Below are 16,425 nucleotides of genomic sequence, written 5' to 3'. Positions count from 1 at the left end.
CTTCAGCTGACACTGGAAGGCTGGTTGTCAGTGGCACAGCTGAGGCTGGCACAGGATCTCCCCAGCCCTACCCCTGTGGTGCCAGAGAACTGTGGGGCAGGTGGGTGGGCGAGCCTGACCCTGCCAGCCCACCTCTCAGCAGTGCCCACCAGGAGGGTTGCATTGTACAAAGACCAGCACATACCCCTAGATACATACTCACCTTGACCAAGGTCTGACAGGGATTTGAGGCTTAATTTACCCTGTGGAATTGCTTCCCAGCTTAAGATCAGTATTGCGGCAGCCTGAGTGAACGAGCAAACTTGGCCTGCATTTTTCAGTCGACCACACTGCCACCTGGTCTTAGATTCCTAAATCCAGAATTGTCAGAATGGCAGAGACCCTTGAGGTCATTCAACCCCAATTCTTCATGTTGCAGAGGGGAAAACTAAGGCCCAGAGAGGGGAGTGCATCATTTAGGGTCACACAGCAAAGCTGTGCTCCAAGGCTTCCTGCCACAGGTTACCAGACCCCGCAACAGCCAAAGTGACTGCAGGCCTCTCCATCTGCCCTTGCTGGAGGCAACCCTCAGACGCCAGGGAGGCGGCCCAGCTGTGCTGAGCAGGCTCAGGAGCTCGGCCTCCGGCACTCACTAGGGTTGCCGCTCACTGTCCCAGCTGCCGCCCAGATCTGCAGCCCAGCACCTGCTGTTTGGCGGCAGTGGCCCGAAGAGATGGAAGGATTGAGAAATGTTCTCCAGTTTGGCCTGAGGACTTCCCAGCTGAATGTCCTTGAGCAGGGCATGCCTCTTCTCTGGGCCTCAGTTTCCCCCCAAGTCAAATGACAATGACAGGTACACGAGTGTGAGCTTGAGGACAGGATTGTGCTCATGTGACTCATCCACTCGGCTGGAATTCAGGACTCTGTCAAGACAGAGCTGCTCTGCCATGGGCCTCACTGACGATTTCATAGGAATCCAGTGACCAAGAAGTGCATTAGAGAGCGCAAAGCCCAGTCTCAGTAGGAGAGCCGTCCAGCGCCGCTTCCACGGAGGCAGGGGGTGGATCGGGTGGCCTGGAAAGCTGCGCACAGGGACGATGACGATTTTCATCTGTGACTGTTTTCAGTTCTGGCTTGGGCCCTGGGTTGGTGCAACATATTCAATCTGAAAAGCGTCCCATACAGTCAGATCCTCAGACCTGTCACCCCTGGTCTCCTGCCTGTGTCCCCGTTCCCACCGCTCCGGCCAGGCCAGTGCCCTGCCCAGCTCAGGAACCAGTGCACGCTTGTCTGGGGGAACTTAGAAGGTCTGTGCTAGCATCTGGGTGGTTCCGCACGACATTAGCTGCTTTGGATGCCACACTTTGACCTCCGGGTTCAACATCGGCTCTCTTTCTCGAGCGCCAGCTGTGTGCCAGGCACTTCACATCTGTGATAACCCCGTTCAGTCCCATGACAACCTGTCAGCTTAAAGGCAGCAGGGCCAGGGTTGAATCCAGAGCTCTGTCCACCCAGCCACGACAGCCCCTCAACAGAAATAATTTCCTCAGTAATAATAATGGCTGTTATTTCTTGAATGCTTACTATATACCAGGTACCAGGTGAGGCAATTGATATGAAATTAAATCAATTTAAACCACACATGGGTAAGATGTGCAACATCTGGGAGATGGACATGCTTGAAGCTCTTACTCGAGGGGGGAGGGGGGCATGGGCAATATAAGTAACCTTAACACTTGTACCCCCATAATACGCTAAAATAAAAAAAATAGTAAATAAATAAATAAAAATAAACCACACATGGTACTTTTGTTGTCCCCATTTTACAGGTAGGGAGACTGAGACTTAGAGAAGTTCCAAAGTTTTCTAGTTGGGAGGTGGAGGAGCCAGGGTTAAAATGCAAGCTGTTTGAGTCCCGAATCTGTCTTGGGGATGGATGGCTGTGCTGTAGTGCCACATACATGAGTGCAGCGACAGGACACTTATGCTTATTCACTGCAAGTGCCCGTCTGTGCTTCAGGCCTAAACCCTGACCTGTGTTGCCAGCTCTCCCTGTGTCTTTCCTTCCCCGGGCCTGGGCTGTGCAGAGGTCTTTTCTGCCTCCCAGGGACCAACATCACACTCCAATTCCCGGTATGAGTTAGCTCCAAAGGGGACTGCTCCAAAGAGACCGACTAACTGGCTTAAGTAAGAGAGAAGGTGCACTCTCTCAGGGGCAGGTGTCTTCACTGCACACTCCCATCCACTCTTCTCCTCCCACTGTCCCTCGTGGTGACGTCCTTGTCCTTGTGGTCAGAGCTGGCTTACTGCCACCACAGCCTCAATCCTTCCTGAGAAAATGAGGAGGGAAGTGCAGGCCAAGTGCTTTTCCTCTGGCTGTGACCTAAAGCTGCATACATCCTTGGCCAGAACTAGCAACAAGGGAGGCTGGGAAATGTGGTCTCCCGCTGGGCGGCCAGAGACCCAGCTAAGGCTCAGGCGGCTTCTGCTGCTACAAGAAAGAGGACTGGCTAGTGGGAGAAATGCCAGTCTCTGCCACATTCCCTAGTTCCAGCCAGAGCCCTGCCTTGGCCAGGGCCACCCTCTCTGTTCAGACTATCTTCTGTGGTTCTCTGACCACCTCTCCCTGTTAGTCCCCAGACCTGTGTCCCCACCCCTGGTCTGTCTTGCCACCATCTGCGCCCACAGCCCTTTTGCCTTTCTTTGCCGGTGAAGAATTCTGCTCCAGCTTGCATGTGCGCATGTGCAGCCCACACAGAGAACCGCACACAGAGAGTCTTAGAGGGGTCACTGTTTTTGTTGTTGGGACATTAAATAAGACTGTTTACTGCTTGCCTCCTGTCCCTCCTGTAGCCTTGGGCCCTGGGTTCCCGAGTATTGAACCTAAAAGGAAGGTTTACTTTCCTGGTATTTTTGAGATCAGTGTGTTTTATTACTGTCAGTAAAATTTTTCACCAGATTTTGGTATATTGGGGCTCGTTCACGCATGAGCGCATGTGCGTAAATATGTGTGTATATGTGTGTGCAATTTAGTAAACTACAAACAAAGAACTTCATTAAGCCCCACCAGTCTGGGGTTGGCTTGACATAACAGCTCCTGAACATCAGGTCCCTGTCCCCATCCTGCCTCAGCCTTATCTAGCTTGGCTGGTGGCCCAAGCTCCTCAGTGTAGAGCCCAAGGCAGACTCAAGCAGGCCTCCTGCCAGGACTGATGGAATGATCTACCTGGGAGAGCCCTCCTCCCATCTCCCCGCTGGTAAGGTCCTCTGGGGTAGCCACTCTGGGGTAGCCACTCTGGGGTAGCCACTCTGGGGTAGCCACTCTGGGTGACAGCATCTTGTCCTGATACCCTGTTTGCAGCAGGTGCTTTCTGGTTGGGTTTCAGAGCTTCAGGCCTCCTGGGCCCCGTGGGTCCCTACATCAGTCCCCACTCTAGAGGCCTGTGGCTCCAGCCCCAGGAAGTCCCGATGTCTTCCTGTTGGGCTGCTCTAACAGCTAGTCCTGTGGAAGCTTCTGCAAGTGGGAGCCAATTGTCTGATATATTGACCAACTGCCTGTGGAAGCTCAGGTTCTCCTCATGGCTATACGCTGGTTTCTAAGCCAGAGCTCTCTGGGGGCTGCGGCCGCCACAGCACACAGTGTGGACCCCAGGGACATTCTGTGACGGTCCGCAGAGGCTGTCCCTCCTCCTTCTGGCCTCGGGTTCAGGACCCTGCTGGCCCAGGTTCTGGGCCCTATCAGGGAAACCCTCTATCTCTGACCCCATTTCTGGTGCCCTTTCACAGGTGCCCTCACCAATACTCCAGAGAAATAGCTTTTTTCTCTGTCACTTCAAGTTTATATTAAAATTTCACACAAAGAACCAGAAAAGGTAGAAAGAGCCATTTTTCTTAGTGCCTCTTGGTCACAGTGATTAGAACAGTCCTTGTAAAGGACTTAAAGAGTTAAATAAAAAACGGTTTATGCCACCTCTAAATTATCATGCACACGGCAGCAGAGGTCTCCTTAGGTCTCGCATCTACGTCTGCATCTCCTGGCTGTCCCACCCACTGCGCCTTATGTGAAGCCCCTCAGGCCTGCTGTGACACGCTGGAGCAGCTAGCCCAGAGCACTGGCCCAGGAGCCCGAGCACCAGCGTGGCCTGAGCCAGCCGTTCCCCACTGTGGCTCAGGTTCCCCGTGTGCAGAGTCGGGGGGTGGCTCTTCCGGCTCATAGGCCTCCTGACTGCGTCTGGTGGCCAGCAGTGCTGAGCTGTCCTTGTTGCCCCTCCGTCAGAGGAGCAGGCAGCAGGCCCCTCCCGGAGGAACGCCAGGTCCAGCTCTCAGGTGTGGGCTGGACGCTGACCCTAGGCAGGCAGTGCTGGCCCAGTGAGTCACACCAGTCACGCCAGGTCCAGTGATGGCACGCCAGTCACCTGACTGTCTCCCTCATCCACCCTTCCCCTACCACCTGGCCCTGAGAATTGTGCCAAACCCCGGCCACTGGACGCTTCCCCGTGTGTCCCTGGAGAGCCTTGTGGCTCAGTGAAGTGAGGACACAGGACTGAACAATGTAGGGTCCTCCCCGGCCAGCGGCCCCTACTCAGACTGATCATTTCACCATCTAGTCACGCGGCAGGGTCCCGTCCATCCATGGGAAGAAGCAAAGCTATCAGCTGCTGTTCTGGGGGTGCTTCGAGATCCTGCGCGCGAGAGCCAACAGAGACGGTGAGCGTAGTCAGCCTTTATCGTGCACAGCAGCCTGACCCAGGCCTCTCTCACGCACAGGCGCAGTCAGGCCTGGGTGCCAGCACAGCTCGGAGCACGGGTCTCTGTCTGCGCTGCAGGTGACGTCAGCCACCTTGTCTGACGTTTAGAAGGCTCAGCGCCTCTGCCCACTTCTGCTTGGATGAGCGAGGCCTGGGGTAGTGCGCCAAGACGCCCCCCCACTTAGCTGGGCTCCCCATTGCTTCCGTCACGCACGCGCGGTGGGGTCAGGGCGGAAGCGGGACGGCCGACGCTGCTGCTCAGACACTAGACACCGCCTGATGCTCCTCGCTATGGAAACGGCGATGTCCCCTGGGGTCGTGCCCGTGCTTCCACTCGACAGGGAGCCCAAGACCGCAGTGCCTGTCATGCCACTGTAGTCACGGAGAATGTTATTAATCGAGGTGGGAGACAGCCATGGGGTGGGGAGGCCCAGGATGGCCCAGCTCTGCCACCATGCCTGTGTGACTTTTAGGGCAAAGCCTGTCGTCTTTCTAGTAGCTCTCGGTCTCCTCGAGTGCCAAGTGAGGGGTTGGACTGGACAACCCATCGCTGACAACCCACCGGGAGACCACGGTGTCATTTCAGTCCTCACGGCAGAGATCACAAGTTCATACCAGACACCCGGGGACAGTTACAGCACTTGTGCCTGGTTTCAGCCACAAGGGCAGTATTAACGGTGAGGGAAGCCATTTATCCCGTTTGCCTGGGACTGTCCGGCCTTTCCCATTGTCCCTCCATATTTACTAGTGGGGCCCTTTCGTTCGTGTGATTTGTTACACGGCCATCCTGTGGACTGCAATATAATGCAGTGAGATTCCCCTCCTCCCCACACTCAGCCTGCTTTGGGAGGATGGTGTCTCTGCCCAAGTCAAAGGGTGGCCTTTGGCTGCTCAGAGAATAGCCTTTGCTGATTTGTGGCCTTCCATTGACAAAAACCGATGACCACATTTGCTAGAGGGATGTCATTGAAGACATTGATGATCTCTTGCATAATTCACTACCCCTGACTGAAGTACCTCATATAAAAGTTCTTTTCACACAACCCTTTGCTTCTTGCAAGGAACTTAGGTGTTTCTTCTTCTCTGGCTACAAGGACTCTCTAATGGACCACATGTCCCTTTTCTCCTTGACTACCAGGAGGCTCATACATAAATGTATAACTGAACTGTGGAAACACTGTAAGCCCTTATGATTGGTGTAGCAGTGTTCTTTTTATCCCGCCAATCCTGACTTTCTGCCTTATTTGAATTTTCTGTGTTCCTATTTGTTATTCTCATTTGTAGTTTTCTTATATTTACAGTTCGTCATTCTTCTAGAAACATGCTTTTGTTATAGTCACCTTGAGCTCTTTGTAGAACCAAGATAGAAAAGAAACACAGAAGGAGTAAACTTACAAGATACAATTTTTAGCTAAAAGACCTATCCCCCGCCTCTGCATAGTATAGCACAGTGCTCCAGCCTCTGCCATTTGAGAGACAATTTTTTGAGTCTTACAGGCTGGCTAACCTTCTGAGCACCATGGGTGCGGGGGCAGGGTGTGCTTCAGGAGAAAAGGAAGCACAGAGGCACTGACAGCTCGCTCAGGGCCTCGCCCAGTGATGCAGACCTGAGAAAGGCTTGGGAACAAACTCTGGATGTGGGAGCCCTGGGTCCAGGTGCTGGCCCTTGAGCAGGCCGCCTTCCCTTGGTGGTCCTCGGTTTGTGCGATTGGAAAGTCAGGTGGTTGGGTGAGATGGAGTCCGCAGTGATCTCCAGCTTTGAGATTCTGGCCATCCTCTTGGGGAGAAGGGCCCTGAGGATGCACTGGGACCCCAGGAAGCCCAGACTATCCAACTCGCAGCTGGCCCTGCAGGGAGGCACATGCTTGGAGCTCCACACAGACCAGTTTTGCCCCTGCCCTGGGCAAGGATCCCCATCCTGAGCTTCTTCCAGGGCATCCCTGGGGCACTGAGTGGACAGAAAAGGCTGCAAAGCTGGGGGAACCTTCCAGAATGATCCTCCTGGCAATTATTTGGTGCAGGTGGTCATAGCTGTGATCAGTTGTGAGTTCCCACAGGCTGTGGCAGTGGTTTGCAGCTTTGCCATGAAAGCTGAGGAGTGGGCTAGCAAGGGGGTAAAAAGCATGAGTGATGTCCCTCGTGGACATTTGTAGAACCCAGGGCCAGAGAGGAATAGTAACCTGAGAATAATCCACCCCTTAGAAAACTCGCCCCTGAATGACCCACGGGCACTTCCTCCTGCACCTGCTGCAGCACCATCCAGAGTTCATAGCGGCATCTACACCCCTTATCTCCTTGGACCCCACTGTGGCCTTGAGGCAGAGTTGTCATCGTTGAGGCAGGAGCTGTTATGCATTTTACAGATTAGGAAACTGAGGCTTAGAGAGCTCAACCTATTTGGAGTGGATCACAGAACGGAGACGGGAGCCCAGGCCTCAGGTTTCTACCTGCCCTACCGCTCCCAGAGCTGCACCCCTCCCCACCTTTGCCCTCAATGCCCCACACAGCCCCAGGCCTCAGAAACACATTGGCACTCAAGTCCCCCAATGCCAACTGGGAGGTGGGTGAGGGCAGGATGGCAGCGCGTGGGCACACAGAGGGGCCCGTGATTCTGGCTGTTTCCCTGGCTAAGCTAGAAGAGTCTCAGCCAGGTGTGGTGTGGGTCTCGGCACCCACGCTGCAGACAAGTCACAGTAACTCTCTCTTCTCTTCTGTGTGTGTATCTCTGTGTGTGTGTGTTCCGTCATGTAGAAGAGCGTGACTTCTCCTCCAAGGCCAGTGATCTTCCACAAGGAACTAAAGGGGAAAAGAGGCCAGAACAGAGCCGCCCCCAGCATCCGGCGTGGCCTCTCTTGTGCCGGGACCAGGGATGACCGGGCCATGGACTCAGACATCACCAACCTTCAACCATTTGCATAGCACATGGGGGACTCGTGGGGGCCACCTGCCACTGCCAACTGAAACAATACAATGGCAATACTGACGTCCCTCATGATGTTTTCCCGACAGACACTCAGGCAGAAAGTGCTGGTGCATTTTCTGTCTGCAAAGTAGAGGGCCATACCTCACCAGTATGAATAGCCTGGGCCCTGACGACCTGCTCTGAGTCCACTCGCAGCCAGTGACACTCGCAAAAAACTCCCAAAGCCGTCTCGGGTTTGGCTTCCATAGCTCTTGGCCAATGTGGCCAAAACCGGACACCTCCTTGGGACACTTGGATTATTCATAAATGCAGCCTGCCCCGACTCTCCCTGAATAGCATCTGAAGTCTCTGGGAAGGTCATGGATCCTGAACAAAGTGTCAAGGGTACCAAGAAGGCTGAGGGAAGTCCCCGGAAGCGGCTGACCAAAGGAGAGGCCATTCAGACCAGTGTTTCTTCCAGCGTGCCGTACCCAGGCGGCAGCACCGCTGCCCCCCAGGAGAGCCCCCCGCAAGAGCTCCTAGCCCCGCAGCCCTTCCCCGGCCCCTCATCGGTTCACAGGGAAGGCTCTCAGGAGAAGACAGGACAGCAGCAGAAGCCCCCCAAGAGGCCCTCCATCGAAGCCCCCGTCCACATCCCGCAGCTCCCGCAGCACCCTCTGACACCAGCGTTCATGTCACCTGGCAAACCCGAGCACCTCCTCGAGGGGTCCACGTGGCAGCTGGTCGACCCCATGCGGCCTGGACCCTCAGGCTCCTTCGTGACCCCTGGGCTCCATCCCCAGAGCCAGCTTCTGCCATCCCATGCTTCCATCCTCCCCCCCGAGGACCTGCCTGGCATCCCCAAAATCTTTGTGCCCCGCCCCTCCCAGGTCTCCGTGAAGCCCGCAGAAGAGGCGCACAAGAAGGAGAGGAAACCGCAGAAGCCGGGCAAGTACATCTGCCAGTACTGCAGCCGGCCCTGCGCCAAGCCCAGCGTGCTGCAGAAGCACATCCGCTCGCACACGGGCGAGAGGCCCTACCCCTGCGGCCCGTGCGGCTTCTCCTTCAAGACCAAGAGTAACCTCTACAAGCACAGGAAGTCGCATGCCCACCGCATCAAAGCGGGCCTGGCCTCGGGCATGGGAGGCGAGATGTACCCCCCGGGGCTGGAGATGGAGAGGCTCCCCGGGGAAGAGTTTGAGGAGCCCACCGAGGGAGAAAGCACAGATTCGGAGGAGGAAACCGGTGCCACGTCCGGGCACCCCTCAGAGCTGTCCCCCAGGCCCAAGCAGGCCCTCCTCTCCAGCGGGCTGTACAGCTCCGGGAGCCACGGCTCCAGCCTCGAACGCTGTTCCTTGTCCCAGTCCAGCTCGGCCCCGTCGCTCGAGGACCCCCCTCCGTTTGTGGAACCCTCATCTGAGCACCCCCTGAGCCATAAACCTGAAGACACCCACACGATTAAGCAGAAGCTGGCGCTCCGCCTGAGCGAGAGGAAGAAGGTGATCGACGAGCAGGCGTTCCTGAGCCCGGGCAGCAAGGGCAGCACGGAGTCCGGGTACTTCTCCCGCTCTGAGAGCGCCGAGCAGCAGGTCAGCCCCCCGAACACCAACGCCAAGTCCTACGCCGAGATCATCTTCGGCAAGTGCGGGCGCATAGGGCAGCGGACGGCCATGCTGGCGGCCACCTCCACCCAGCCCCTGCTGCCCCTGTCCACCGAAGACAAGCCCAGCCTGGTGCCTTTGTCTGTGCCCCGCACGCAGGTGATCGAGCACATCACGAAGCTCATCACCATCAACGAGGCCGTGGTGGACACCAGCGAGATAGACAGCGTGAAGCCGCGGCGGAGCTCGCTGTCGCGGCGCAGCAGCATGGAGTCCCCCAAGTCCAGCCTCTACCGGGAGCCCCTGCCGTCGCACAGCGAGAAGAGCAAGCCCGAACAATCACTGCTGAGCCTGCAGCACCCGCCCAGCGCCGCCCCCCCTGTGCCTCTGCTGAGAAGCCACTCGATGCCTTCTGCCGCCTGCACCGTCAGCACCCCCCACCACACCTTCCGCGGCAGCTACTCCTTCGACGACCACGTCACCGACTCCGACGCCCTGAGCCGCAGCAGTCAAGTGTTTACCTCCCACCCCCGGATGCTGAAGCGCCAGCCGGCCATTGAATTACCTTTGGGCGGGGAGTACAGCTCCGAGGAGGCTGGGCCAAGTAGCAAAGACACAGCCTCCAAACCCTCGGACGAACCGGAACCCAAGGAAAGCGAACTGACCAAAAAGACCAGGAAGGGTTTGAAGACAAAAGGGGTGATCTATGAATGTAACATATGTGGTGCTCGGTACAAGAAAAGGGATAACTACGAAGCCCATAAAAAATACTACTGCTCGGAGCTTCAGATCACAAAGCCCGTCTCTGTGGGTGCTCACGCATCTCTGGAAGCCGAAAAGAGTCAGGCTGAGCATGAGCCGTGGTCCCAGATGATGCACTATAAACTGGGGACCACCTTGGAACTCACTCCACTGAGGAAGAGGAGGAAAGAGAAAAGCCTGGGGGATGAGGAAGAGCCACCTGCCTTCGAGTCGACAAAAAGTCAGTTTGGCAGCCCCGGGCCTTCCGATGCTGCTCGGAACCTTCCCCTGGAATCCACCAAGTCACCAGCAGAACCAAGTAAATCAGTGCCCTCCTTGGAGGGACCCACGGGCTTCCAGCCAAGGACTCCCAAGCTAGGGTCCGGCTCAGAATCAGGGAAGGAGAGGAGAGCAACGTCCAAAGAAATCTCTGTCATCCAGCACACCAGCTCCTTTGAGAAGTCCGACTCTCTAGAGCAGCCCAGTGGCTTGGAAGGGGAAGACAAACCTCTGGCCCCATTCCCGTCGCCCCCGCCTGCCCCACACGGACGCTCGGCTCACTCCCTACAGCCCAGGTTGGTCCGCCAGCCCAACATTCAGGTTCCTGAGATCCTGGTGACCGAGGAGCCCGACCGGCCGGACACGGAGCCAGAGCCGCCCCCTAAGGAACCAGAGAAGACAGAAGAGTTCCAGTGGCCCCAGCGTAGCCAGACACTTGCCCAGCTCCCGGCCGAGAAGCTGCCGCCCAAGAAAAAGAGACTGCGCCTGGCAGAGATGGCCCAGTCGTCGGGGGAGTCCAGCTTCGAGTCCTCCGTGCCGCTGTCTCGCAGCCCCAGCCAGGAAAGCAGCGTCTCTCTGAGCGGGTCCAGCCGCTCGGCCTCCTTTGACAGGGACGACCATGGGAAAGCAGAGGCCCCTGGTCCCTCATCTGACATGCGCTCCAAACCCTTGGGCACCCACATGCTGACTGTCCCCAGCCACCACCCGCACGCCCGAGAGATGCGGCGGTCAGCCTCAGAGCAGAGCCCCAACGTTTCCCATTCTGCCCACATGACCGAGTCACGCAGCAAATCCTTCGACTACGGCAGCTTGTCCTTGACAGGCCCTTCCCCACCAGCCCCCACGGCCCCACCAGCGCCAGTGGCCCCACCAGAGAGAAGAAAATGCTTTTTGGTGAGACAGGCCTCTCTAAGCAGGCCTCCAGAAATGGAGCCACCGGAGGCTACCCCCAAGGGAAGACAGGAGAGCGAGGAACCACTGCCCTCGTCCAATAAAGCTTCCGCCAAAAGCTCGTTGACCCAGACTTCCGCAGCGGCCACCTCGCTGGGTGGGCACCCAGGAGGCAAGAGCCAGGGACAGGACAGACCTCTACTGGGGCCCACGACGCCGTACACAGAAGCACTGCAGGTGTTCCACCACCCCACGGGCCAGCCCCCCTTGCATGAGAAGCCGTACTTGCCCCCACCTGTCTCCCTTTTCTCCTTCCAGCACCTCCTGCAGCACGAGCCAGGACAGTCCTCAGAATTTTTCTCCACCCAGGCCATGTCCAGCCTCCTCTCCCCACCATACTCTGTGCCCCCACTTCCTCCCTCCTTATTTCAAGCCCCACCACTTCCTCTCCAGCCTGCAGTTCTGCACCCAGGCCAACTGCATCTCCCCCAGCTCATTCCTCACCCAGCCAGCATCCCTTTTCGGGAGCCCCCTTCTTTTCTCCCCATGCCGTACCCTGCCTCCTCAGCACTCTCTTCTGGATTTTTCCTGCCTCTGCAATCCCAGTTTGCGCTTCAGCTCCCTGGCGATGTGGAAAGCCATCTGCCCCAGATCAAAACCAGCCTGGCCCCACTGGCAACAGGGAGTGCTGGTCTCTCCCCCAGCACAGAGTACAGCAGTGACATCCGGCTACCTGCCATTGCTCCCCCAGTCAGCTCCTCAGCTTCTACATCAGCCCCTCCGCTGGCCCTGCCTGCCTGTCCAGACACTATGGTGTCCCTGGTTGTACCTGTCCGTGTTCAGACTAACATGCCGTCCTATGGGAGTGCAATGTACACCACCCTTTCCCAGATCTTGGTCACCCAATCCCAAGGAACCTCAGCAACTGTGTCTCTTCCCAAGTTTGAGGAGCCCCCATCCAAAGGGAAGACTGTGTGTGGGGCAGATGTGCATGAGGTTGTGCCCGGACCATCTGGGTTAAGTGAAGAGCAAAGCAGAGCTTTCCCAACTCCATACCTGAGAGTGCCTGTGACATTACCTGAAAGAAAAGGCACCTCCCTGTCATCAGAGAGTGTCTTGAGCCCAGAGGGGTGTTCATCAACAGCAGGGGGAAGCAAACGTGTTCTTTCACCAGCTGGCAGCCTTGAACTTACCATGGAAACCCAGCAGCAAAAAAGGGTGAAAGAGGAGGAGGCTTTCAAGGCAGATGAAAAACTTGAGCTAGTAAAACCATGCAGTGTGGTACTTACCAGCACTGAGGATGGGAAGAGGCCAGAGAAATCCTTAGGCAGCCAGGGACAGAGCAGGAGAGAGCTAGAAGTGCTGTCCAGTCTGTCTTCAGATCCGTCTGACCCAAAGGAAATTCCTCCCCTTCCTCACCCCACATTGCCCCATGAGACAGCCCCAGGCTCAGAAGCTTTGAAAGAATATGGCCAGCCATCTTGCAAACCTCACCGAAGAGGGTTGCCCCCACTGAGTGTAAAGAAAGAAGATTCCAAGGAACAACCTGACCTCCCTCCCCAGGCACCTCCCATTTCTCTGCCTCTGTCAGAAATGTCCTCCAGACCAACCAAGTTGCAAGAAGGTATGGACTCAAAGAAGGTACTGCAGTTCCCCAGCCTCCACACAACCACTAATGTCAGTTGGTGCTATTTAAACTACATTAAGCCAAATCACATCCAGCATGCAGATAGGAGGTCCTCTGTTTACGCTGGTTGGTGCATAAGTTTGTACAACCCCAACCTTCCGGGGGTTTCCACTAAAGCTGCTTTGTCCCTCCTGAGGTCTAAGCAGAAAGTGAGCAAAGAGACATACACCATGGCCACAGCTCCGCATCCTGAGGCAGGAAGGCTTGTGCCATCCAGCTCCCGCAAGCCCCGCATGACAGAGGTAAGTTCAGCCTTGTTTTTCTTCTCACCACTGATTTTTAAGTCCTTGCTGAGCTTTTAAGGCCACATTCTCCTTAGGTTCCATTTGCAGAACTAGAACCAGATGAGTGGGTAGATTTCCTCTCTGGGAGCTAGTCACATTACAAGGAAACATGTTTTCAGTGTCTCCCTCACATCATTAGAACAGATACATTTCAATAAAGTTATCTATAAAATGATCCTGCTTTCCTATGAGCTTCTGTTATAAAGTCAAAGATACATTTTCATCAAGAAAAAAAGCAATTCTCCAAAAAGACTGAGTTAGAAAAGTTGGCCAACAGGAACACCTGTAGCAATTTTAGAACTCAGTTAAAATATCATTATATGGTTCTCCCTTGTCTTGGTAGTCTTTTCCTGTTTTTCTTATTCCCTACGCCTACTGTTTCCATTCTCTAGTATCCCTTGAAATCTTCCTATTTCCAGATATTCTAGAATTGGACACAACTCCTGAAATATTCCTACTTTCTTCTCTATGAGTAAGATATCATATAGAAAGCTGAGCTGCAGTATCCCTCTTTAGTAGTAAATGGAAATATCACTCGTAGTTTTACCCATCTGTGCTATATAGTAGCATTAGACCCCCCACTAAAGGCTTATACTTACTCCATTATTGTCTCTGACCTGAGGCTACATCAAGAGGCATAAAATAACCTGGTCCCATGCAAGTTCAGCAAGTTTGAAGTTCGATAATTCCCAATTTGCTTCAGACAAAAGACACCTCCATACACTGACAAGGCCAGCCTAGGACTCAGGATATGATGCATTATGCTGATTTGGCATTTGTGGAATAACAATTGGTCTTGTTTATTGAGCAGCCTCACTGTGCCAGGCACCGTGCTGGGCCCTTGAATCCAGTCATTGCTCACCTCCACCTATGAGGTAGCATTACCATCTCTATTCTGTAGATGAGGGAACTGAGGGTCAGGGACTAAGAGAAGTCAAGGTCACATGGCAAATGTTTGGCACACCTAGAATTTGAACCCAGTCCTGTCTGACTCCAAAGACTCTACTTTCCTTCTTTTAATTATTTGAGGAGAGAAAACCTTAAAAGATGATCACAAATTTAAACATGTTCATTAGTGTGTCTTCGGACCAGATACTTTGATGAAATCAGCCATAAATCCCCTAACCTCAACTCATATTGAAGAAAAGTGAGCAAGACTGTATTCTATAACTTCCCATACATTCATATCTTCCTCTTTTGTCCTTAAGTGAATGTTGTGGATTGAATTTGTCATTAGCTGGGCCAGATATTGTTCACAGAACTGCTTTCCAAATTTATTCTCTAGATGTCTGTGTCCGTCTACAGATGTCCCTGACCAAGATTTCCACTTTGCCATAAACATCACACTGATTTTCTCTCCAGTGTCTCTTACTAGCTGTGGCCTCTCCCAAGATGCTGTTGTAATTATATTCATACTTATAACTTTTTAGGTATCTACTGTGTGCCAGGTACTATGCTAAACTTTACTTCTATCCTCACAATCACCTTGAAAGTTAAGGTGCAATATCACTATTTTTGGATGAGGAGACCAAAACACAAAGAGCTTAAGTAAGTTTTACAAGGCCACACGCTAAATGGCACAGCTTGGATTCAAATCTAGATCTCACTCCAAAGCCCTTTTGCGTGATCTAGGCTGCCTTTATTTTCTAATGATTAAAAATTGCCTGGTACACTTAAGACAAAGGAAGGATTAATTTGGTTTAATTTGGATTTGGCAATTATTTGTTTATAATGCATCTTTTAAAAATAAGTTAAAACCTGCAAACTTTTTTTTGGAATATTATGTTTGGTTCACTGGTATGTTTCTGGTATATTAGTATAACTGCATGGTTTATGATTTGAGGCCTTTACACAATTTCCCTTCTCTCTCTGGCCTCTGCTTACATATCTGCAGTGATGGGGAGCTCACCACCTCCTGGCACAGCCCAATCCATCTTTGGATAGTGCTTTAAGAAAGTTCTTTATTGTACCGAGGTGACATTTGTCTTTTTGTGGCTTCCATTCTCTGTTAACAGTTCTAAAAGGGTCCTTTAGCCTATTGTAGCATTTTGAACCTCTTCCTAACCATCTCCCTGAAGGTCTAGGCCACCATATCATGTTTGAGTTTGGTTGTATATATTTTTTCTATGTATAATCTCTGGAGAAACCCAAGTTTCTTTAAGAGTCCACTTTGCAGCCACATTCCCCAAGCTGCTTCTTTCTTTTTTTTCTCCTTGAGGATCATTTGGACAACCACCTGGCACTGTAACAAAGAGATTAAGTGCAAGGATCAAGATGCCAAATTTCTCAGATTTAAATCTCACTACCTCACCTACTAACTGTGTGACCTTGAGCCAGTACCTTAACCACTCTGTGCCTTGGTTTCTTCATCTGTAAAATAGAGATGATAATAAGACCTAGCTTATAGGACTGTGGAGATAATTAAATGAGTTAAAATATGCAAAGCATGCTTAGAACAATGCTTGGGCTATTGGTACTCAGTAAATGTTTTTAGCTATACTTACTCATATTATTAGCATTAAAAGCCACAATGCATTCCTGGTCCCCTGAGCAATTCCAACACTGTTTCCTGGTAGAGTCCTGCATTGCCACCCACACCAGCCTCCTCTAGCTTAGCCAGGACATCACAGTGGGCCATGAGGGAGCAGCAGTTGCTTTGCCTGTGGGAGGCCCCTTGGTCATTCTGTGGGTGGCTTAGAAGATCACTGGCCAGGGTGGGAGTGGAGACAGTGTGCTCTGGAAACCCACAGACATTGCAGAGAATCAGCTTCCTCCCCCAGAGCAACAGTCCAAATTCTTGCTTGGCTTCTACTCCCCACTTCCAACTCTGAAGAGATTAGTTGGGGGTCACTGACTCATAGAAATTGGTCCTGGAATGGACCTTCAAGGTGCTCTAAACCCCTTCAGACTCTGAGGCCCAGAGGGGTGACTCAGCTTGCAGTGGCCTGTCTGGTGCTAGAGCTCAAGTTCTCTGATTCCCAAGCAGGTGCCCTTCCACCTAGCCCCACCCTGTCCTTGCAGGGGCAGGGGTGGCGGCTGGCATGGGGACTGAAGTTCTTAGATTGTCCCAGCAACAGGAAGCATGGTTGCTTCCCCCACTGGCTGGAAACAACAGCCAGTCGGGGCTTCTATGACCTCAGTGACAGTGGACAAGACTCTCACTCCTGCCACTGCTGGCTCCAAACCCCAGCCCAGCATCACTGTTCCCTACACGAGGGTGTACCCGCCCCCTGCCACCACTGGAGGGTTTAGAGCAGCAGTCTCCAACCTTCTGACACCAGGGACCGGTTTCATGGAAGACAGTTGTTTCACG

General features: G+C 53.6%; 1 protein-coding gene across 2 annotated transcripts in view; it reads left to right on the top strand.

The window, feature by feature from the left end:
- Positions 1-16,425, top strand: part of HIVEP3 (HIVEP zinc finger 3) — a 470,759-nt gene that overhangs the window by 400,969 nt on the left and 53,365 nt on the right. For both annotated transcript variants that reach the window (XM_075997106.1, XM_012735840.2), the window contains one exon: positions 7,479-13,070. In XM_075997106.1, coding sequence (XP_075853221.1) covers positions 8,010-13,070 — 5,061 coding nt within the window. In that variant the 5' untranslated portion in view covers positions 7,479-8,009. The remainder of the gene's footprint in view (positions 1-7,478; positions 13,071-16,425) is intronic.

Source organism: Microcebus murinus, chromosome 2 (assembly GCF_040939455.1).
Source record: "Microcebus murinus isolate Inina chromosome 2, M.murinus_Inina_mat1.0, whole genome shotgun sequence".
Lineage (NCBI taxonomy): Eukaryota > Metazoa > Chordata > Mammalia > Primates > Cheirogaleidae > Microcebus > Microcebus murinus.
Note: the sequence above shows the minus strand (reverse complement) of the source record. Positions and strands in the feature narration are given on the sequence as shown.